General features: G+C 43.9%; 1 protein-coding gene across 2 annotated transcripts in view; it reads left to right on the top strand.

Moving 5' to 3' along the window:
- The window catches only part of APLF (aprataxin and PNKP like factor), a 960,891-nt gene that overhangs the window by 485,585 nt on the left and 451,526 nt on the right, over positions 1-23,780 (top strand). For both annotated transcript variants that reach the window (XM_069608357.1, XM_069608358.1), the window contains exon 4: positions 9,603-9,783. In XM_069608357.1, the coding sequence (XP_069464458.1) occupies positions 9,603-9,783 (181 nt within the window). The remainder of the gene's footprint in view (positions 1-9,602; positions 9,784-23,780) is intronic.

Below are 23,780 nucleotides of genomic sequence, written 5' to 3'. Positions count from 1 at the left end.
TAGGAACAGCAGGACAAGGGCATTTTAAAAGATACTGTTGAGTTTTAAGATACTGGTGGTTGATATTTGATATATATTTGAAATTATGTAGTGTCTGGAGATGTCAATAATTATTAATCCAGTCTTTCTGTTCGAGTTTATGTTTGAACATGCCCTTCAAAACACCAAATTTTGTCCCTCGTGTATAGTCTGGCCTCCAGCCCAAGTCTTTGTAAGATTCATCATTTAGTTTTACAAGCTACTAAACGATTTCAAATCGTAATTTTCACCTATGAAGTTTAACAGTGGACATTGGGGGCGCAGCAGGATTTGAAGTACAGAGAACCTCTGCCTATTAGAACCTTGCTTTTCAGTGAAACCAAGCCCAGTTCTAGGCAGAGATATGCCATAGAGGTAGATGGAGGTAAGCATAACAATGTTCTCCAAAGGTTTCCTTCAACCACATTAAGCCATGTGAGATTTTTCATTGCCAAGGCCTCAAAACCATATAAAATGGTCGGTATAAAAATGTGTTTATATAATCTATGAATGCCCTCAATAGAATATCCAACTGTCTGGTGTGCGAATTTACTAATCAAACAGGTCAACTGTCTTGCATTTCTTTTTTTGGTCTCCACAATAGATTTATAGTTTTTATCAGTGCTTAGTTCAATTCCCAAGTAAGGGTAACTATCAACATACTCTACAATTTTGCAATCAATTTGAAAATGTTCTCTGGTGCGCCTGTTATTTGCAACCAACATGACTTTGGTCATATTCATGTTGATAGTTAAGTCATTTTGATCAACAAACTCAATGGCTCCTCTAATTGTACCATCCAGTAAGACTCGATCGTCTGCATAGAGCTGACTCTCAATATGTCTGCTACCTAGCTTTACAGAGCAGCCATCAGCAGCCAACAGTTTTTCTGGTAGATCTGCTAAATATAGATTGAACAGAAGGGCAGCCATGATACAACCTTGTCTAACCCCTCTGTTCACCTCTGTATGGGATGTCACTGTACCAGCATTATCAAATCGTACCTGCACACTGTTGTCAGAGTATAGATGTACAATAATTGACAATAATTTTGCTGGGCATCCCCAGTTTTGCAACTTCTTCAACAGTGTGACTCGGTTGACAGAATCGAATGCGCTGAAATCTACCAAGATAACGTAAAGTACTGGGTTTCCTTTTTGTGCAGCTTCACACATTAATGCATCTATCAGTGTGGTGAACAGTTTACCAGTGACATCTAGCAGAGAAAGGAGTTAATAGTTTACAGAACATAATCTGCCTCCTTTCTTGTATATGGGTAGAAGAATCGCTGACTTCTAAGATGGAGGGACACATTTTTCAGAGTTTATTTTACTATATAAGACGTACAGTGCCTTGGCACTAGCTCCAGGATCTGATTTAAGGACTGTGTTAGTCAGCCCGTTTGGGCCAGGTGCTCGAGATTCTTCAGATTAACTATTGCCTTGTGGTTTTCAGCAATAGAACCAGTTTCCATCATAGATATTTTCAAAAAGTAACTTTGTTTTGGCCACAAACATGTTCCCTACATCTGTATTCTGGAATAGGGTTCACCATTGTACAGCGAGAGTCACTTTTGGCGCTCGCTAACATTTGCCAGATAGATCTAGTGTTGCCACTACAAAGTACAGAGAGCATGAATTGCCACTTTCGAGGGGATTGGTTCCTCGACGTATTCCATATCTATGACAGGGAATCACCACAGCTGTGTTGCTTTGGAAAACTTTTGGTGTCTGCGTCCTGCGTCGATGACGTCGATACACTGTCCTCGAGGGCCTCCGTCGAGCCGACGTCACCGGATGTTATAAGTAGGACGCACGATGCCCGTAGCCTCCGTTCTGTTTTTTCTGCGAACGTGTTCGCTTCGGAGATCTCGGCGCACCTCGGTCCTTCTGTTTCTAAGGTTCTTCAAACTTGGTTTGTGAAATCGAATATCATGTCTTCATCTTCCTCAACCCCGCGGTCGGGTTTCAAGAAGTGTCGGGACTGCAGTTCCAAGATGTCGCTTACGGACCCGCAAAACGCCTGCCTCTGGTTTCTCGGTGAGGACCACGCAACAGACGATTGTGACGAGTGCCAGTCGTTAACATCGAAGGCCTTGCGGGAGCGGAAGAAGGGGCTTTCTGTAGGTAGGGTTTCCAAACCCCATAAGCCGAGGTCCACTGGACTTTCCACTGACGATTCGAGGGGCGACTCTCTGCGTAGTCGGCGTAGGTCCAGGGGGTCTCGGTCCCGGAGTGGTTCCCGCCATTCCTCCTTCTCATCAAGGCACTCGCGGAAGCGCCGTCACCAGTCTCCTTCCCCGTCCTCGTCCGAGGACTCTGCCCGACGACGGGTTGCTTGTCGCGGCAAGCATTCTACTCCTGCGGAATGGGAGGCATTTCATGAGGAAATGATGGCGATTTTTGAGTCGCAGGCCTCCGGTCCGTCCGCGCCTTCGGATGAAGCCGGCCGTAACCGTGCTAGAGCCACCACTTGCACGCCTTCGGGCTCAGGTGGTTGGCGCGATCATCGGGAACCTTCCAGGTCCCGATCGGACAAGGTGGATCGTTCTAGCCATGCCCGCTCCAGGTCCCGGTCCTCGACACCCTCGAGACCGCTGGAGCCTGTGAGGTCTTCTTCGAAGACGTCGACGCCATCGACGCCATGTCTGTCGAGTGGTTCCCTCGAGGCTCCGGCTCCGAGGAAGCCCTCAACGGCATCGGCGCTGAGGCCGTCGAAGGACACGCTTGGGGCACCGCCCTCGAGGACTGTGTCGAAGCCATCGGCGCCACGCTCGACGTCGATGCCGATTCCATTGACGCCTTTTGAGGATTCTTTGTCAGAGGTACCCCGTAGAGTGGTGGAAACCCCGAAAAAGGCTCTGTCCAAGTCCAAAAATGTGTTTGTCCCTTTTTCTGTGCCCCCATTCCAACCTCTGGATTATATTTCTGAGGTGGAAGAAGGGTCTGATGAAGGTTTGGTTCCTGATGAGGTACCTGACGAATTATTGTCTGGTCATAGCCAGATTGAAGACCTGCGTCAGTCGTTGCACGACGCCAATGGTCTGGACACCTCTCCAGAGGTGGAGTTTCATAGGCCTGAGCCTGGCACACACGCCGAGTCTTCATACCGGCGGCTTATTTGTTGGTTAAATACCTCCAAAAATGTATTTGGTCCAACCAGCCGATCATTAGTCGAGTTTAGGGTGGATTTAGAATATTTAGCCTTCTTCTTTGCCTCTACTTGAGCACTTCCACCTTTCTGGGTTTTGTTAAAAAGCCCTGTATTCTGTTCAGATATATTTGATTTTGAAATGCAACTATCAGATCGATTCTGGGACTTCAAGCCAATCCCATGTGGTGCTTTTTGTTGATGCTCCTGGACTCGTACATTTTTCGAGAACAACTGATATGTTTCTTTACTTTCGGTAAATTTAGCTCCCTTTGTACCCTTATGCCTCACCGCAGAGCGACTTTCTTTACGAGTAAGTACCACAATTGGGCTTCCATCAGTATGAGTCTCCCCCTCCCATTCTTTACAGTTACTCAGCATTCCAGCCTTGCCAACTTCCGTCTCTAAATCTATCAAATCTGTCAGGGCAGAAGGACTATCACGTGTTACAATGTCCTCCTGGGAGGTGGAACTAAGAGTAGCTTTCATGCATTGCATAAGATGCAAAGATTTTATTGCATCTGTGAGGTTTGTTACCAGGGATATCAATTCGGTAATTTTCGCAGTATTTGTGGCTACTTCTTTCATTAAGCTCCCGTCCTGCTTGTCTTCACCTTTAACCTCTCCTCTACTGTTTAGTCCTGGTGCAAGCTCTTCAGGGTTGCCCGGGTTTGTGTTTCCCCCCACCTCATTGTCACCATGTCTGCCTGAAAATGTGGGCTATGGGGGGAGTCTCGTTGGACGGCAAGATCTTACATAGTTCACAACTGTGTTTTTTTTTATACATTAACAGTGATGCTATTATGTCACATGTAAACATCGCTCCGTCCATTTTATTTAATTTTGCCATCATTTCGACCAATGTGTTTTTCGTTGTCCTTATTTCCCAATGAGTTTGTTCATGCCCCTTGTCTAGCAGATTCAATCTACGTGTAATTACTGGGAAAGTGTGCTCACCATCCGGGAGTGTTTCCACTTCGTTGAATGAACCTCCTGCTCCCCATGCTGAGAGCTGTCATTTGGAAATTCGTTGCTCTTACTCCCCTTACCATAATGTGAATTTGTTTCTAGGTCGATATCTATGACCCCAGGTATTATGTTGAATCATGAAAAGGGGAACTAGAGTTTACTTTAATAGAGGGTATAGGATGCTGGTGACCCAACGCTGTCTGTGCTTTTCCAGGATCAATTGTTAATAATTTTACTTCTTTATAATTATCCCCAGAGCTCTTGAACATGAAAACTTTTTCCACGCCTATTGGTCTCAACTGAACCGGTGTAGAGAGACCCAGGGAGAGGCGAATGCGTCTTCCCAGTTTTGCTTCTATGACTGGGGCAATTAACGAGCCGTCCGAGATCTTATTTTCAAACTGTTCGTGTAATGCTCCATCCACATAGGAGTCCCATATCCCCCCCCCACTCTGCACACCGACAACCTGATGCCTGTCATTCATTTCCTTTAATGAGTAAGTTGGGGGAATGCTGTTGCCATCAGCGTTCATTTGGGCACTCTTCAAACCAATTTCATTTATTTCGCTTTTGTCATCATTAACTTCCGGGCTACCATGAAGTTGCGCAGCTATCTCGATGCCCATACATTCTGTGCCTTCCGTTAATTTTTATTGAATACATGATATTTCCAATTCAACTGTGTCTTGTTCATCCATATTCACATATAACGGGGTGCCCGTGAGCTTTCTACCGCTCCTTAAACCGTTAACCATTTTATCCGTAATTTACAATTTTACGATACAGGGATTATTTAAGAGCTTTTGTTACTTCAGCTGCTATCCACCAATTAGGTGTAGAGAAATGGATACGTAAGTATTTAAACAGGTAAATGCGGTGGAGCCAGGGTGCCAGTCGCCTCTCTTACAAGTGCGTATATAACATTCTAATTAAAGCGTAACTCCCCTCTTTCAAAATACCTGGGTTCTTACCTGCAGACTAGCAGTCCTGTCCCCGCGCCTCCAGGCCAACAGTCCACTTGTTCCCACTTGGGTGCGCGTGTCAGTGGGTGGTTGTAGGCTTGCAGGGAAGGCAGGGGGCGGGGCCAGTAAGAACGTAAGGTGACGCTGCAGGAAGAGAACAAGAAGGAACAGGTAAGGCGGGTGTGTTAAGGAGTCCTTTGGGCAAACAAGTCCTCAAGGCGAACTAACAAACCAAAGGCTGCAATGTAAAAGTGAGTCTACACTGAAACAAATGAGTGTTTACTTTGGAAAATTATTGTGGTCTGTGTAGTTTGTGAAAACAGTCCGTGTTACGGTCCGTATAAGGATTCCTCTTAAGGAAGGTGGAGGCAAAGGCAAGTTGAAAGGAGAATCGCGGCGTCTCAGCCCAACAGTCCACTTGTCCCAATAGGGGGCGCGTGCGGGTGCGTGTGTCAGTGGGTAGTTGTAGGCTTGCAGGGAAGGCAGGGGGCGGGGCCAGTAAGAGCGTAAGGTGACGCTGCAGGAAGAGAACAAGAAGCAACAGGTAAGGCAGGCGTGTTACGGAGTCCTTTGGGCAAACAACAAGTCCTCAAGGCGAACTAACAAACCAAAGGCTGCAATGTACAATTGAGTCTACACTGAAACAAATTAGTATTTACTTTACAATGATTGTTGTCCGTGAAGTTTGTGAAAACAGTCCGTGTTACGGTCCGTATACGGATTCCAATTAAGGACGGCGGAGGCAAAGGCAAGTTGAAAGGAGAATCACGGCATCTCAGCCCAACAGTCCACTTGTTCCCACTTAGGTGCGCGCGCGGGTGCACGTGTCAGTGGGTAGTTGTAGGCTTGCAGGGAAGGTGGGGGCGGGGCCAGTAAGAACGTAAGGTGATGTTTGGAAAATTATTGTGGTCCGTGTAGTTTGTGAAAACAGTCCGTGTTATGGTCCGCATAAGGATTCCTCTTAAGGACGGCGGAGGCAAAGGCAAGTTGAAAGGAGAATAACAGCGTCTCAGCATCTCAGCCCAACAGTCCACTTGTTCCCACTTGGGTTATTTCGTTAATATATTGCACTACTTTTAGACTTTGAAAACAGCCGGGGCAAGTAGACACTCCTCTCCAGCCCCTTATTCTCTCTTTCCCCAGCTGGAAAAAGCTAATTTGACTTTTCCCCTTCCTCTCATTCTACACTATGTACTTCCCCCTTTAATAATTTACAGATCCCCTACTGCCATTCAAACCAAACAAATCGAGGTGCTGGAGAAATCATGACTATAGCCATGTTACAAATCTTGTATATATTGTTATATGCCGCACGTCCCTTGTTATTTGTAAGATGCTCATTCAGATTTCCTTTTTACTTTGCATTTTGGGATGTGTAGTACAGGACACTTGATGGACAAAACAAAACTACAAGTAACATAATGCACACAAAAAACAAGAACTGGATGGGCATCTTTCACACTGGAAACTCACACTCGACTTGTCACAATGCTCATATACTTACACAGGTGCACACACACTAACACTCGCCTGCACAGAGCAACTGCCCACTGCACTCACAATCCCTCACAAACAACGTCACACCATGTACACATACACACACACATGCTCACATCAAACACATGCACATTACATGCACACCCACTCAGGTGACATGCACACCCTTACACCACACATTACCCCTTAAACTGAACATATATTCAAAAAGGGAACTACACCATCTTTGGGCAACATTATAAAAACAGACCAAATAAAATCACATTCATGCTGAAATAAGAGAACCCTGGCCTCAAGGAGTTTGAGATGCAGCACTTAACCATTATGCTAGAATGATGTTAGTGTTTGGATTCTCACAAGTTTCATACCTAGCCTTTTATCATTGAACATATTAAATTGTAGGATAAGTATGAAATGTATGCCTCATGAAGTACCAAGCCATTGTGACCTAGTGGTTAAATGCTAGACCTTACTCTGGCAGACCAGGGTTCAAGGCTGTATGTTTTAATTAACTAATTTAATGTAATTAAAAGAAAAGCAACACAACTGGGAGGTGGCAAGGTTTGTTGCAGTGCAGTCCTGTGATTTTATTTGGCATGAGGGCGTTTAGACGTGGCTGCAATGTCAGCCACATCCAAACATCCCTCGCGCCAAAATAACTGAGCCGTAATGGCTTTTGTGCCAAAAAGGGCACACCGAAATGGGCGCTGCAGCGGAATGGCAGTGCCAAATCGCCCCACGCCAAAATTATGGTGCCGAAAAGGGGTGTACCACTTGGAGCACACTGCTTAACCAAAGTGTGCTCTCCATGGCAAATCATTTATTCTCACTGTGCATTGCCTAAAAACATTGTGAGTTCTCAAAGCCTGCAATCCGAAGGCCATGGCTAACAGTCTGGTAGTGTTTTAAAATGGACAAAGTCCATACTCAATGACCATGGCTGAAGACTATGCTAGTGGTCGGGAATCCTTCTAAAAATCTGTGGAATAACAAAACCCTTGAAGTTCAAGGAAGAAGCTTTAGTTGCATGTATGTTAACGTGAGCAAATACATTGCAACACAATCTTTGAAATTCAATAAAAAACTTTAGTTGCAGGGACGTTAAGAGTCTTTCTAGCGGGACCTTTGCAAACATGACCAGAAAAAGCTAAAACTCTTGGAGAACTTGGAAATAATATCTCACTGCTGCCTAGAACTCGAAGGTCGATTAGACATCATTTCAACCTTTTTGGCTACAGTACATGTAAGAGGGTGAGGCTGGATCTGCACAAGGCCGTAGAAGTGTCCTGAAGACCGGAACAACATAGACATCTGCAGAATGAACTATACAGAAGTTCTGGGTGAAAGGATAAGGGTTTCAAATGAAAAATGGTGGGAAGAATTTGCAGAGGTGGCATTGTGAAAGAACATTAGTTTTTTCTGGCAACTAGTGGCTAACCCATTCGGATGGTTGTGCTTTTGACACAATTAAAGTCCATGTTCAGTACATTCGGGAGAGAACTTTTCAGTATTGTATACACAAATGACACATCTAGCGATGGAATCACAACATAAATTGTATCTGGAAGGTCTTCCCTTCTCTTGTGGGACTAATGTAAAATGCGAAATATTATATCCAAGCCTGTAGAACTAGCAGAATTGGCAAGAGTTCTAGCCAAACAAGCATTCATGGACGGTGCTGTCCGTATGGTGCTCCAGAGGACTATAATTTTATGTCAGAATTTTGGGCTCTGATACTGCCGTCTGTGTTCCGTGCTCCGTTAAACTTTGGGTCATTTCCTAAGAGCTGGAAATGTGGTATTGCCGTATCCTTATATAAGAAATGCAAGGTGAGTAGGCCCTTAATAGCCCGCTATTTCAGCCATTGGATTGCTTATCATACATCCAGAACTTTTCAGCACACTTATTTCCTTTCTCTTAAATGTATTGCTTTGAACATTAAGACTTTTAACTGCATGTGCACTTACTTCCTCCTTATCATCCTCTTATCTTTTCCTGCAAATTTTTCCTAGCACAGGCTAACTCCTGGATACCCCTGATGGGGCCACAGTACACCAGTCTACAGTCAAGACTATGTGCTCTAACACGACTATGATGGTGATTTTGGCGCTGTGTAAAAGCTTGATAACATAACCTATAATATCGACCTAAAAATAATTTGGGGTCCTGTATTTAAGTGATCTTTTTTGCTGGACAACATCTGAACATGTGGGCAGCAGTTTGAGGAAACGAAATACGTTGCTGACCCTAAGTTCAATAACAGATCTTGTTCGGTTTAGTATGATGCGATTGTTCCTTGAAGAAATTAATTTGGGTGTACTGGTTGTATGGTACTGTACCAGTGCCTGCTTAGTAGTTGGGTACCATACTTAAAAGCATTAGGCAATGTTTGTTTGGCCTCCGTGTGCAGTTGTGAATCAGTGGCATTTGGGTGGTAACTGACCATTTTCTTTGGCATTGTTTAAGTGAATACTCTCATGTATTTTCTTTTGTATATTCGAATTAGCATCAAAGTGTATGCTACCCAAGGTCATCACTAGACTTTAGAGCAACTAAACCCTCCCCAGTAGAGTTAGGTATTGTTCCATAGTTCATGCATTTGTAATGCCATGGCAAGGGGGTTTAGTGTTGGTAAGGATCTGCGTGTTGTCCCTGACGGATGGTGTCCTGTTAGCAAGGCTATAGTCTCAATTGTCTCAGAGACTTCTCAGATGTTGCAGCAGCAACCTGAAAACCTAAAATGTGTCCCACTCACAGTAGAGGTCTAGAAAATGAAAGCATGACCCGTAAAAATATTTTCTTAAAAGAATAAGCATTCAATCACACATTGGTTTTACCCAATCTGAGAATCCAATAGGTTTGTCCATGTTTTTTGTTGTTGCCTATGTTGCTCACATGGTTAATGTTATTGATCTTTTAAATTCTGTTTTTCTAACACATAAAAACTGAACAAGTTATCTTTGCAATTGCTTTTGAAAGTTTATTAAACCTAATTTCTCGCTCTAGCAATAGTCAAATTCTTGATGAAGATGAGGAAACGTTCCCTGAATCCACATCCAATATTCAATTATCCAAAGTTGTGGAAAATAAGCCATCATGTTCTGCCAGTGACAAACCTGGCAAAGCTCAGCTCGGATTGGGATCACAAGCAACAACCTCGGGTGTTAAAAGACCCTGCAAGAGTTCGGTGAGAGCATTTCATTTTTTACCTACCTGTTGGTTTGCAAGTGGAGTATAAAAGTCAAAGCAAGAGCACAGGCCTCTGATAGTTTGGAATTCTGTCCTGTTGGAGGGCAGATGTACAAAATATGGAAACTAAGCAAGGTCCACCTCTTGCCATTGATAATTTCTATTTTCTTTCATGTTTTTGTAATGGGTATATTTTATGCTTTTATATATTTAAGTGTTTTAAATCTGTATAAAATAGGAGCCCATGTTCAATGCAAAAAAAATCAGATTTGAGCATAGTTAACGTTGTACTTAATGAATAGTGTTCTTCAGTTCGGAACAATGAAGTTTGCTATTATAAAAGGACAATGCAGACATTTTTCAGTCAACATGTTAAAAGTGAAAATGATGTGTTAACTAAACTCTGGTCGAGGTCAAATTAAACCCTCTATCTTCCACCACCCCCCCCCTATAGGCATAGCGTAACCATCTTCTTAAAGTTGGCAAAGTAGCTCCTCGACTGTGAAAGTACAAAAAACAGGCAAACATGTTGAAGCTTCTTATTCAAATTAACAGGAGCAAATAGTGTATATTGGACAGAAGCTTGTAGAAATAGTGTTGATTGAGGACTAGATCAATGACTTTAATTCCCAGTATACTGAGTATCCACCCGCCTTCTCATCGGTTTACTCCGGGAATGACCCTATCCTTGGGAATGAAGGTGGTCACTCCGCAGAATACAATTAGAAACTCAGAATAAAGGACATATCCCAGTAGGGAATGAGACCAGGAGATTGGTTGTGAGAGACAATAAAAGTTTATGTCAAATTCAGCATCCAGAGAACTCTGCTGCCTTGAGAGCGCTCTGGCAAAACAATACAGATACAATACATTTTAAAGGGTTACACCGTCATAGATGACGTTTTCCAAACAGTCTACAAGTTACATTTGGATTGGTGAGGGAATGGGTCCTAGTATGGCACTATAGCGGCAGGCTCCACGAGATTGGCTGGCAGCTTGGCCGGCTGGAAGGCATCACGTGGGTCAGCTGGACTGGTCCGCGCGAGGTGAAGGTCCGTTCGGGTCCGGTAGAGGCGGCTGGTGCTGTTTAACTAATCTACATGCTGGACATGCAGTAAATAATAACCCATAAACTATACCTTTGGTATTAAGAGAGGCCTATACATTGTACACACTTGTTTACATTATCCTGCCTCAGATCGTTGGAGAGGTGAAGGGTGTGGGGGTCTTGCCCTCGAGGTGGCTTACGGGGGGGTGAGATTTAACAGTTGTCGGTTCTGGCACTTCAGAGCGGGAGGGGATAGATTGATATGTGTTGGTTTAAGGCAGAATATATGACAACATGAGATTAGTTATACTGAGGGCACTCTAGGGTGCTCAGCAAGGAAGGGTCACACTTCTGTTACATCAAAAGAAGACTGGCGGGGCACAGGGTTGAACAGGCAGTAACTTACCAACAGTGGGGGTGAGAGGTGCAGGAGCGAGTTTGTGGAGACGGATGGGCCACAAGTCATGATTCAGCCCATTCACACGCAGGGCAGTGATCTCAAAGGAAGGATGAAAAAATACACTGTTTGCTTGCAACAATTCGCACCAGAGCATCCGTGAGAAAGGGCTTGGGTGGCACAGGCGCGGGAGGAGGAGGTGGGGGCTGTCTTGTTCGCTGCGCTGCAGAGGGGAGAGAAGGCTTCACAGATACCAGAATGCGGCCTAGTCTAAAGATGGAGCCTGGGTTACACAAAATGGAGTCCAAATGTATCTTGCAGTAGCCCCGCTACTGTAGGTGCCAGGGACTCGTCCACTGGGACCAGGGAAGGGCAAGGAAGGCACCCCCCCACTATTGCAAAAGCAGGTGGTCCCTTTTGTGTCGGGTGTATGGGGGGGCAAACCAACCCCCTCCTTCCTTACAGGAGGATAGCTCAGGGGTAACGTGCTCGCCTTGGAAGCACGACGACACGGAGCAACACAGGTTCGATCCCCGGGTCCGCGCTTTGAAATCTTTGGCTATTAAGCGTGTTATAAATAACCTATCATATATCATACAAGACCATTCTTAATTCTTCATTGGTAAGCCTCTTTCCCCTCCCTTCTTAGCCTTTTCTTGGTACCACCCTGTAGGCCTATAAAGTAACCACAGGGCCCTATGCATTATTTATGTGTAAACTATGCCCTAGTCCCTAGGGTCACGCTAGGGCACAACTTTGAAGATGTTACTAGGGATGTGAATATTGTGACAATGAAGGGAAGACCCAGTGTAATGTGATTTACATCAGGAACTCAGAGCATTACTCGGTCTTCTCCTCCTCGCATTCCTCACTGAATGAAGATTAATCCATGCTCCAGGCTCAGTCAAAACATATTTATATATAGGACATTACTTACATCAGAATAGTCAAGGCATCACTCGTGTTTTTTGAATGAACAAGTCGATTGACATTTACAGAAATACTGACTGCTGGATTGATGAGAAAACCAGTCTCCCTTAAGATCCCCACTTGCAACTGATTATGGCCCCTAAACACAAAAGATAATCCATCCTCAAATGTGTCTGTTTAAAGCGTAGATTGTAAGTAGCGCAGTGGCATTAGCGCAAGTCTTTTCTATAGTGCATGTATGTGCTAGTGTCATGGATTGGTATTGTTTAGGAGAAGGTTTTTACTCTTTTAGCCCATGTGCAAGGTCACTATTAACCAACCTGGGCAAAATCATGGTGACCAGCTAGTATTGCAAATAGGAATATAGTGATGCGGTTTTAGGGAGACGAGGAATTGCAGTCAAGCTGGTGGCTTCACTGGATTTGTAGCAACTAAATAGTATACTTTCTTTGAAAACTGCTTACAAATCAACACTTCCTCCTTTGCTACTTTGCGGGGTGCTCTGTCTCAATGAAACATGTCTTTTAGCCGTATGTAAAGTGGAAACGCGAGATTTGGAAAATGATTCCTTCAACTTAGCATGTTATACTGATATGGGCGCTCCAATTTAAATTGCCTTTGGTTAGTATAAGCTGTAAGGACAGCGCTGCAATTATAAGGCATTAGCCCTCAGTTTTGAAGACTGAAGCAAACACTACGAGGGTGAATAAATAGTTACTTGATGAAATAGGTGTGAAATATCAATTGATGGCTGAGCTGCATGCAGCACTCAATAAACCTGGCTTGGGTGTTAACTTGAGCACTACATACCTCTCTTCTGGCTACCTGAAAGAAGGTTTACAAGCCAAAATAAAACAAATAAACCCTAATCCAGCTTTCAGTACTGGAAAGGCAATTAACGTGATTAGCAAAACCGTATCCAAAAGAATGTCATTAAAAACATTACTTTGCCTTTTCCTCAAATTTAAACTGGGACTTTTTTGCATAAATGTTATTGAGAAGGCATAATATAAGACCCCCGCCCTCAGAAGCACTGTTTATTATTTAAGAGCTGTGATTTACACATGTGCTGTTTAGTTGTATGGTCATGTTAAACAAGGGGAACGTGTTTTTAAAACCACTCTCTATCTACTATAAGGTACATTTTTGTAGTGCACCTTTTGGATTTATTGCATAATGCCCAAATTGATTTTATATTTTACTATGAAAAAGTACCCGTTCTCCAAACGGCTTCTGTGGACAGACATGACAACACTCTCATCAATTGTTGAAAATGAATGATCCTGTAGTTCTCTTTTCCGATTCGCTTATCGCTTGATGTAACTTGCACTCCGAAGTAAACCACTCAGAATGGGTGTGTGTGGTTGGCTGGCATACCCCAGAGCAGACGTTGCGGGGAGGCCAGAGTTGGTGTGCTGCTGCACACTGGGACCTACTGTGCTCTCACCCCCCCCCCCCCCCCGTTGCCACACCTTGGCGTAGTGCATTGCAATGCAAATGTCCCAGAAACCATGCATTTTAGGGTTGAGGACCGGCCCTTCTACGATCACATTGATATTTCGCCGATTTCGGGCAACCATTTCATGTGTGAAGGTGCTGAAATCCGGGGAAAGGGTAGGGGTGTCCACATGTAATGTAGCCAGTATTGTCCGGAGGGTCCTAACAGGAAACTATGCGAAATGTGATGCAGATTGGTGACACGGTGTGGAATAGTCTAAGGAACAACGCTTTGACAAACTACAAACATATTTTTAGTTGTGCTGAAATCTGTGGTTTTGGTGTCCAAATGTCATGTAGCCCCAGTACTGTCCGGAGGGTCCTAATAGGTAACTATGCCAAATTTGGTGCAGATTGGTGAAACCCATACATTTTCACTTTTATCAAAATAAAGAATTTGTGTTCACTTAGGATGAGTATAACAAAGCTGTATAGTATTGCTCTTAATAGGTAGTTATAAACTAGTACAACTGTAACTTATATTGGGCCTCATCACGAGTTGGGTGGTAACGCCGGCGGTATTACCGCCGGCGGTATTAGCCCTACCGCCAAACCCCCCGGTGCTATTAGCGCTGGATCACGGGTTTGGCGGTAATGGAATTCCCCATTTCCCACTGAGCCCATTTGGGAATGCCCCATTCCCCATTGGGCTCAATGGGGAATTTTCGCGCTCTTACCACCGGCGGATTTCCCGCTGGTGGTAATAGCGTGAATTTTCAGCGGATTTCCTCCCAGCTCAGAGCTGGGGAGAAATCCGCCGAAGCCCTGATTTGGCGGACCCTTAAATCCGGCGGTAATAGCGCGACCGCCGGATTTAAGGGTTACCGCCAAACTCGTGATGAGGCCCATTGTCTGTATAGATTTCAGTGTCAATCTTTTCAGAAACAGCAAAACGGAATAGGAAAAACACACCACTGATCTATACATTTATTAAATTATTATAGTCCACTGCATGATGACCCAGCAGAATAATATGTCCGGGAGCCTAGCTTAGCCAATAACACTGGGGGTGGTGCAGAGTCTGAGATAGTCCCAACAAGCTATGCAAGATACCCAAATAAAAAGGAAACAGTGGTGAGTATGTACTTTTTAAAAGAAACCATACCTATGTGACTTTTGTGTCTTCAGCTCTTTTTTTTGTGTAGCCTTACATTAACAGGATCTATCTCCGTCTTAATCACATCCTTTCGTGTCTCCCACAAACGTTCTTTTGCACACAAACCACAAACCCAGCCATCCTACACTCACATTACTAACCTTGTAGTATATTTTTCATTTAATGTATACAGGGAGAACCATGGCTCAAACAATATGTAGTTATGAGTGACATAAAAGACAGTGCAGCCTGTACAATGCACTATACAAATGGTCAATATTATTTATATGTTGCAATCCTGCAGTCTGTTGGGCCATATGTATAGACTGGAGGGGGCTATACGTACTCCTGCCCTCTATATGGCAGAGTAGAGGCACAGAGCACCGCAGCCAAGATTCTCTATATGGTAGCTATGGATGAGCAACCAAAGCTTAAGCTCTCAGGAAGTGATGCAGGCTGGTTCTTAGGTACAGTGAGTACCCACGCCCCCACAAATGAATGTCCACGCACTATGTTATGTGCTAACACAGTTCTTTATATAAACACACAGTTCGGAAATACATACACAATTTAATTACAAACTTTTTACTGGCAATTCTATAATGACAAATATATACAATGTCTATGTGGTACCACACTTAGGCTTTAGATTCCTTTAAAATGCACCAACTACTGGCAGTTATAATGGAGCATACAAATCATTCAACAAGGTGTATCAACATAGATAACAAGGAAGGAAGACAGGTTAAGGTTAAGCAATGGCAGAATGCTTTCTTTAGATATTGAGGCACAATTCTGAGTTAGGAACAAGCCTAGTCCATAAATGCTTAATAAGTCTTGCTTCCTGGTCAAAAAGTTCAACCACCCCAATGTACCTGCAGTGCAAGAGTTTCTTTGATGGTTTGTCGATGGTGCCCCTTGAGGGTGGACTCCGTTTAAAGCAGGAGCCACTGGGCGTCGACATCCTCAAAGAAAAGTGGAACACTTGCAGTGATGTTGCATCTTCAACCTTCGAGGTGCTCTTCGACGATTGATCGTGGAAGTCCTGGGAAGATGAGGTGTACGGTAAACCTCGATGCAAAGTGATCGGTGCCGCAAATAAGACTCAGTGATGGATGCAGGCCCGGGCGTCGGGAGTCGCGTTTGGCGGTCCTCTGGCCCAACGGTCCTGCAGCCGCAGCATGCACCATGGGATAGCTTCAGCGATCGGGACTCGACCACGGGCTGGACCTCAGATCTTCACTACGTCAGTGACCTCAGGACGTCTTCGTCGGCTTCTGGTGGTGGAAAACCCACCGGCGGACTCTCCTTAGTAGCCGGCGACCTCGACTTTCTCCAGTGGGACATAGTGGTCAACGGTGATGGCAAGGGAGCCCTCTGTCAAATGTTCTTAGGCAAGAGAGGAGCTTTCTCGGCTCCAGGCATCAAGCAGCACAGTGTCAAGGTGTCCCCACTTCTGGGCAACATGATACGACTGTCTTCCAGCAGTCACAGAACTCTTTCAAACCCTGGTCGATGTCAATGGACTTCGTTGGCCTCAATGTCCAGACGTTCTCTTCAGGGTACTCAGCGTACTCCTTCTCCGGACGTCAGACTCACAGAACTGGCACCAGGGTGCCTCATTGAAGAACAGCAGTTTTTGCACGATGGTCCCTCCTAGCTCGGGAAGAGGTCTCCTAGTCAGGTCCTCTCTAGGATCAGTCCTCAACAGACTGGGCAGCTTTTAAATCACTTTGAATGAAATGCAGCAGCAATCTTCTTCTTCCAGCTGGGCTTCGGCTTTAAGGATGAGCTTCAAGTTTCAACTTCACCTTCTGAACAAATTGGGAACTGAGAGGTCCCCAGATATACACATCGGTCCCTCATTCACTCTGTCTGAGACAGGCCCAGTCAGCCAATCACACAGATGGGCATTCATTCATGCAGGCAGACAGCCAATCAGGCATATACATGCATTCAGTCCATTCACTTCCACCCAGATACCCATAGCAAGGAATGTGGATTGGGGCAAGTACCCAGCCTTTCAGCACAACACACCGAATTCATGTGAGTTTCAGGCAGGGCGATCTCATTCGTTGTGTCACACACACAGAAAGCAGACACCCATAACATAAAATGCATATTGGTCACATACTCTATTCACACAGGTCCCACCCCAAGGGTGTACCCACAACATACCGTCACTGGGAAGGCTCCAGCCAGTCTGGCCTAGACTTCCCCACACTACCATATAAGTTTCTTCCACCCAACAGCCAGTGAGGGGAAGGGACAGAGTCAGGGCTTCCCAAGACTTTGGGAAAACAACGTAACAGCAAATAGAAACCAAAAGGCCCCATAGGCCATCTTGCCTACTATGAGAAATCCACTGATTCCTATGGCAGGTCCTGGGTATTCCAAAATGGAGGATACTCGGAGGGTTCCATGTCATTTAATCGCCTGTAATTTCATCTCCTGTCATTTTAACATGTACATTCCAATGAAAATGCTCATTGCACAATTAATTTTGGCTATTGCCTACCCGGCCAAACCCTTATCTGCCCTTTCCCACCCCCCCTAAAAAATTTGACGAGCATATTTGTTGTAATATGCAGGTTAAAATGCCAGGGGATGAAAATGCAGGCGATGAAAGGACGTTGTACCACTCAGAGCCCCTGTCATATCAGCATGATGCTGCCACCAGCCCATACCCTGCTCTGTGGGCAAACACAAGTGCCCAAAAACATACACTAGAGGTACAGGGTTGTACCCGCACCCATGGGTGACATAAAGGTCTCTGTTCACCACAACCAAAAAGAGGAAGATCTGCACTGCCAGGGGTCCCAACTGGAATCGTGGGCAGAAAACAGATGATAAGGGAGTACATGACAAGGACAAGGACATGGAGGCCCTGTCCCTCCAATGCGTTTCCAGCATCACACCATGCGCAAGTGAATTTCCCGTGTATCCTGTACCTAAAAGAATCCGTTCAAGAGAATAGCAATGTTGTCAGATAAGGAAACAAAGGCACAGTGATATAAAGTGAATTATCCAGGATCAGATACTTTAGTCAGGTGTAAAAACTGGGATGTTAGGCCATTTTTTCTGGTTCTATAGTTGGTAATTCAGACAATTGACTATAGGGGTTGTTAAAAGTATGGGGTTGCAGTAAAGAAAGTGTCAGTAACAGAATTACTGTTACTTTTATCACAGTGCCATACCACTAATTTGGCAGTAGAGGAAATACCTTTAGCAACGAGTTGGAGGTATTCTCTCCACTTTACCTCCAGTAACTGGAGGATTTACGGCAGATGGAATTGCCACCAATGGTAATTCATTCAAGTCCCCAATTGGAGTCATGGGACTCCATGAATTCGGGCTAACACCACATTTCCACCTCTTGAAGTCAGGCGAATTTCAGAGGTAAATATCGCCAAACTCTCGTACTGAACCACTATATCTCTTCGCTCAATCCACCTTCACACTCTAGCAAGAAGTGTAACCTTAAATTAGACTACTCAGAAAGAGTCACATTAGTCATTTTTTACCAGTAAAGAAAGCATTTTTCAAAATAAACATTGTGTATCTGAAATAAAGTATAATTGTCATTACAGAGAATTACATTACGATCAAGGTGCTCCAAAAGCAGTAACTCGCCACTATTTGCTATGCATTCTTTTTGGAAACGGAAGTTCATACAATAAATTACGGAAACTTGTTCCATATTTGAATCGACTTTGAGGTCATAAAATATGGATTAAGGAGCCCTTCTTTAAGGAGGACAACTTAAATCCCACTGAAAAGATAAATATTTCAAATAAGGTTACCATTCTCTTTAGTTTCAAAAGATGCTGGTGGGTATAAGCCTGATAAAGACAGTGTGACTAACTCATAAATATTCTTTATATGATTTAAAATGTCCAGTCGGATGATTTCTTCAGAAGCCACCCTAAGTCTTACTCAGTACTCCTCTCTGCCTTCCCGTCTCCTCCTGACCTCTGCATCCAACTCCACAACCCCTATCACCGAACACCTTTCCCTTACCCTCTGTATTGCTCCTATGGATCTTTTAGAGCCATGACTTCCTGTTTTTGTCCTTCGCTCCTCCCTCCATTGGATCTGCGTCCCACCTGCCTCCAGGGCCGAATCTAAACCTGTTCCTTTCTACTAGGTTATGCTATAAAGACCCCCATTTTAGCCCTGTCCCTTCGAGTGTGCAGCATTTCAAACACTCTCTGTTGATTGTCTCACTTGCTGTTGACTTGATGTTACTCTCACTCTGAGCAGTGGTAATTTGTTTCTCTAGTCCTGGTTTGACCAGAGTGTGAGAAACTATATCAGGGACATCTGCTTCCTTAAGTGGTCCGGTGGGCTCTCATGTTACTGCATTGCATTGTGCTTGTAATTCTGAAATAAAACTGAGACCTCTGCCAAGAAATGATGGTGCAAGGCATTGGGTGATCGGCTGTAGTACCCCTGTCAACAGTTGAGGCATATGTAGGGGATTATGGGACTGGGTCCTCCCAACTCCCTCACTGCAAACCTTCTACTAAGCACCCTTCGCTAGGAGTTGGCTACATTTCTGAAAGTGCCTGCACAAAAATTCTACATTAGCCTGCTTGTTCCCTGCCCTATGTTTGATGCTTTAGGAATGTAGCTGCAATGCTAGGAACCATCTCTGGATTCTTGGATTGGTTTCCTTGTTTCGGCCATCCACATCAAGGGGACATGATCAGTGACCATTTTGAACATCCTTCCCACAAAATAATACCGTAAACTGTGAACAGCCCATTTTACTCCCAGACATGCTAGCCCAATGATGGAGTAGTTCTGCTCTCAGGGAAATATTGTTCCACTGATCTAGAGAATAGGACATTCTTCCCCATCCTTTACTTGAGAGGACTGCCCCCAGACCTGCCAAAGAAACAGGTCTGTAAAATGAATTCTCTTTAATCGAGCATGGTCAACACTGGGCTATGGCATAGCTTGGACTTCAATTCCTCAATGCTTTTTGCCCTTCACCATACCAACATTTGGGCTTTGCGCTAGCATACAGTCAATGGTGCTGCAAGAGTTGAAAAGTTTGCAAGTATGGATAGCAACTCACCAACCCAAGGAAAAGCTCTGATGTCCTTATTCCTTGGACGGGGTGCACACTTGACTGCTTCCACTTTGCTGTTATGATGGAGTAGCAGGCAGTTCCCGACCGGTAATCATAGACATTTTACAGATTTTATAGCCATGTGGCATTTTGCAAGGTTGGCTGTTAGTCCAGCTCTTCTAGTGCTGTGGCAGATGGCACACAGATGTCTGATATGGTCTTCACATGTCATCTATGTAGGTGCCAGGGAAACTTTAACACAGTTCCATGACTCTATCCATTAGCTTTTGGAACATGGCTGAGGCTCAGTGCAAGTGGAAGGGCTGGGGAAGAGAATGCTATCTTTTTCTTGGCTTCTGGAGGCACTTGCTAATATCCTTTGATAAGATCGTAGGGTGGCTATACATTTGGCACTGCCAGTCTCTCCACAAGCTCATCAATTAGTGACATTGGATTAGCATCAAACTCAGACACTTTGAGGCTTCTAAAGTCAATAAAAGTATGCCATCTTTGAGCATTTTTGGGCACAAGCACTATTGGGGAGGATCAGTCTCTATAAGATCTCCCAATCGCAGCCAGTTTCAGCATTTTCTTTAACTCCCCTTGGATAAACTTTTTCTAGGGTTCTGGTAACCAGTAGGTTGTCAGCCGACTCACTCTCCCTGGTGATGGTGTGATTTTTGTTGAATATTCCTTGTACTCTTTTTGGTTTCATAGAGAAATTTCACTAGACCTTTGTTGCTTTGAACCAGGAAGCCTGGTGGATTTGTCACTCCATGAATTGTTATAAATAGAGGAGTTCCTTAGGTGTTTTCATGTAATGCTAGCAGGAGAGGATTGTGGTTTTCCTTCTAAGGCTTCAGTTTATTGATGCGTTATGATTGAGAAGGTTTCCTCCAATCTGCTTGTTGCACTTTGTAGGTGCAGCTGGGTACCACCTCGGTAATGATGTAAGGTTCATGCCATTTTGGCGGAAGTTTATTTTGAGTAGTGGGCAGGAGAACCATTACTTTATCTCCTACTTTGAAGGTGTACAGTTTATAGTTTGTCTGATTATATGCTTTCTCCTGTTGGGCCTAGGTTGCATTGAGATGTTTTTATTTTTTTTTACCGGGGGCTCTGACTTTCTCCATTTTGTTCTTGTGTGTGCCGTACTACGGGATGGTCACTGGTTTGACGATTTTAATTTTTCTTCCATTCCTCCCGCATTATGTTCAGGATATCTCATGGGTTTCAACCATAGACTGGTTCAAGAGAGGAGAATTCAGTTGAGGCTTGAGGGGGTCTTTCATACATCAATGAGAGCCAAAGGAATTAAATTGTCCCAATTCCTTCCCTCATCTTGTCTTTGTAGGATCTGCTTCAGTGTCTGAACTTTTTTAAGAAGCCCATCAGTTCGGGGTGGTATGCAAGGTTTATATTTTCATTACTTCCTTCATCTCCCCATTAATTTAGACATAAAGCTGCTGCCCTGATCTCACACTCAAGTGAAGAAGGGAATCAATATTTTCAGGATGGCCTTTGTGGCATTTCTTCTAAATGTCAAGGCCTCAGGGTATTTGGTTGTGTAATCCATAATGACCAGTATACCAGGATATACTTATTCCCAGCTCTAGAAGGTTCCTGGGTCCCCACAATGTCATAACTATGTGATTGAAGGGTATTTTGGTAATAGGTAAGGGCTGCAGCGGAGCTTTTGGCACATGGCTCAGGAGAGGTATTCCGACATATCAGACAAACTGTGCAAAACTGTTTGATGCACGCGTAGATTACCAACCAATAAAATCAACATAGTACTTTCTTTTTTAAGGCCCTTGTGTCCAGCTGTTAGGCTTGCATGTGCCAGCTCCAGTACAACTTACAGGAAAGGTTTTGCGACAAGTAGTTGACAGTAGTTAATCCCATCACCCTCCCGATTTACAGCAACTCTGTAAAGAAGTCCCCTTCTATCTATAAAGTGTGGGGACTTTATTGTGTGGCTTTCCTTTTCAGTCACCATGCTTTCCAAGTCTGCTCAAGGAATGGGTCCACCCTTTGGGGTTCTGCAAGCTCTAATTATTCTGGCCCCAGCAAACCCACCAGGGTTTGTCTGCATCTCGTGGGTCTTGGTCATCTCCCCAAATCCATGATTTGGTCTCTCTTTTATCATCTAGATCATCAACCTCTTCTTTCTCCAGGACCAAGATCTTCTCACATAGCAGCTGGGCAATCGATTGACCTGGCTTAATTACATAAACATTGTGACCCAGGTTAATGAAGACAACCTTCACCTCTACCGATAACCTATGTCTGTGATTCCTGCCCCAAATCTGGCGAATGGTTGTGTGCTAGACCAGACTTTGGGGCAATTATTTCATAGGAGCATTCAAGGACTCACACATGGACACCAGACTTCACTAGGGCCTTCCATCCTTGCGGGACCACCACCTCCTCTCCATATACGTTGCAGCTGGTGGCACTAAGCATAATCGCTGTAGGTAATTGGGCGGTCTTAATAAGTCAGACTATTCTTACCATTTTTCTGGGCAGTTGCTTCTTCTTTATCGGTTCCTGGACAATCCCATTCTCTGACACCACTTGTCATGGATAGCTTAAAGAAGAGGTTTTTCTGAGCAATTCTATTCTGCCAATGGATAACTTATGTTTTTTGAGGATATGTCAATCGCTAACATTTTTTTCCACTGTATCCTGTCTTCGAATTTCTGACATTTAAAAATATGTACCGTTCTTTTTTTAATTTGAGATACTATGCAAACAAGTGACTTCTTGTATATTTTATTCCTCAATGTTTTATGCCCAGTACTTCAGTTGTGCATGAAAAAGTTCCATTGACTCACCTCACTGTCCATATTGGAGATATTATGTCTTCTTTTAAACCACTGTTATCACAAAACACATGGCGCTTGTCTTTGTAGGATCTGCTTCAGTGTCTGAACTTTTTTAAGAAGCCCATCAGTTCTTTCCACATCCAAAAATAAGCCATGCTCTCCATTTGTATTCATTAATGAAATGCTGGCATGTTTGTCCTGATGATGGGCACAGCAAATAGGCAAACAGGAGTGGCACAATCTCCAGTTTTGTGAGAAGAATCCATGCATGGCAAAATGGCTTCCTTCAATGGTATGCATACATTTGTATGACGGTTTCAAGAAAAGGAAGAACATTAGTTAGTACACATTGTTGATAGATGTAACATTATTTCCTACATTTACTTGATGCACAGGTGTTTCTCGGTTACGGCATTGTTCCCAACTTTACAAGTTACACGTGGGTTTCTTTGAGCCTGTACTGTGTTTTTCTTTGAACGCCATGCTGGTACTTGTAGGGCCTGTCCTTGCAATGTGAAAACGAAAGTACAAGTTCCGTAGTCAATTGGAAGGAAATACCAGGATGGGCTCCAAGACGCCCGCATGTAACTGGTACAATTCTGCAGCTGAGGGTTTTGCATTGTGATTTGTTCCCGATATAACATTTCTTTCTACATGTTTTATTAAAAAAAAAAAATGTAACGGTGCTTTCCTGACTTTGCAGATGCATGCACAGCATCGTTTTACATCAAGCCCACAATTACATAATATAATTAACAAAACAGTGTACTTACATGTACGTTTGCTAGTCCTTTTATTTGACGTGCCTATTACCATTGCTTTTGTCCCCTTCAGAAGGAAATGTTACCCTCTGAATGTTTACCCCTTGAAAGTTAAGTGACAAAATGCAGTGCGACTCGTGTTTGAGGCCGGCTACTTCGAAAGTCCTAATAACATTCAATGTGTGGCTTTAAAGCATTTGTACATCGCCTTTCCCACATAAAATAAATATTATGTTTCCATTCCTTGTAAAACAGAAAGATAAATAGTAAGATAATTGTTCGTCGCATGACCCTAAAAACATTGATTTTGAAATTGTACAAATATTTTAATGTTGTTGTACCTATTGATGGACAATAATGA

Source organism: Ambystoma mexicanum, chromosome 4q (genome assembly GCF_040938575.1).
Source record: "Ambystoma mexicanum isolate Mex_15411 chromosome 4q, UKY_AmexF1_1, whole genome shotgun sequence".
Taxonomy (NCBI): Eukaryota; Metazoa; Chordata; class Amphibia; order Caudata; family Ambystomatidae; genus Ambystoma; species Ambystoma mexicanum.
This window is presented reverse-complemented; position numbering and strand designations above follow the sequence as displayed.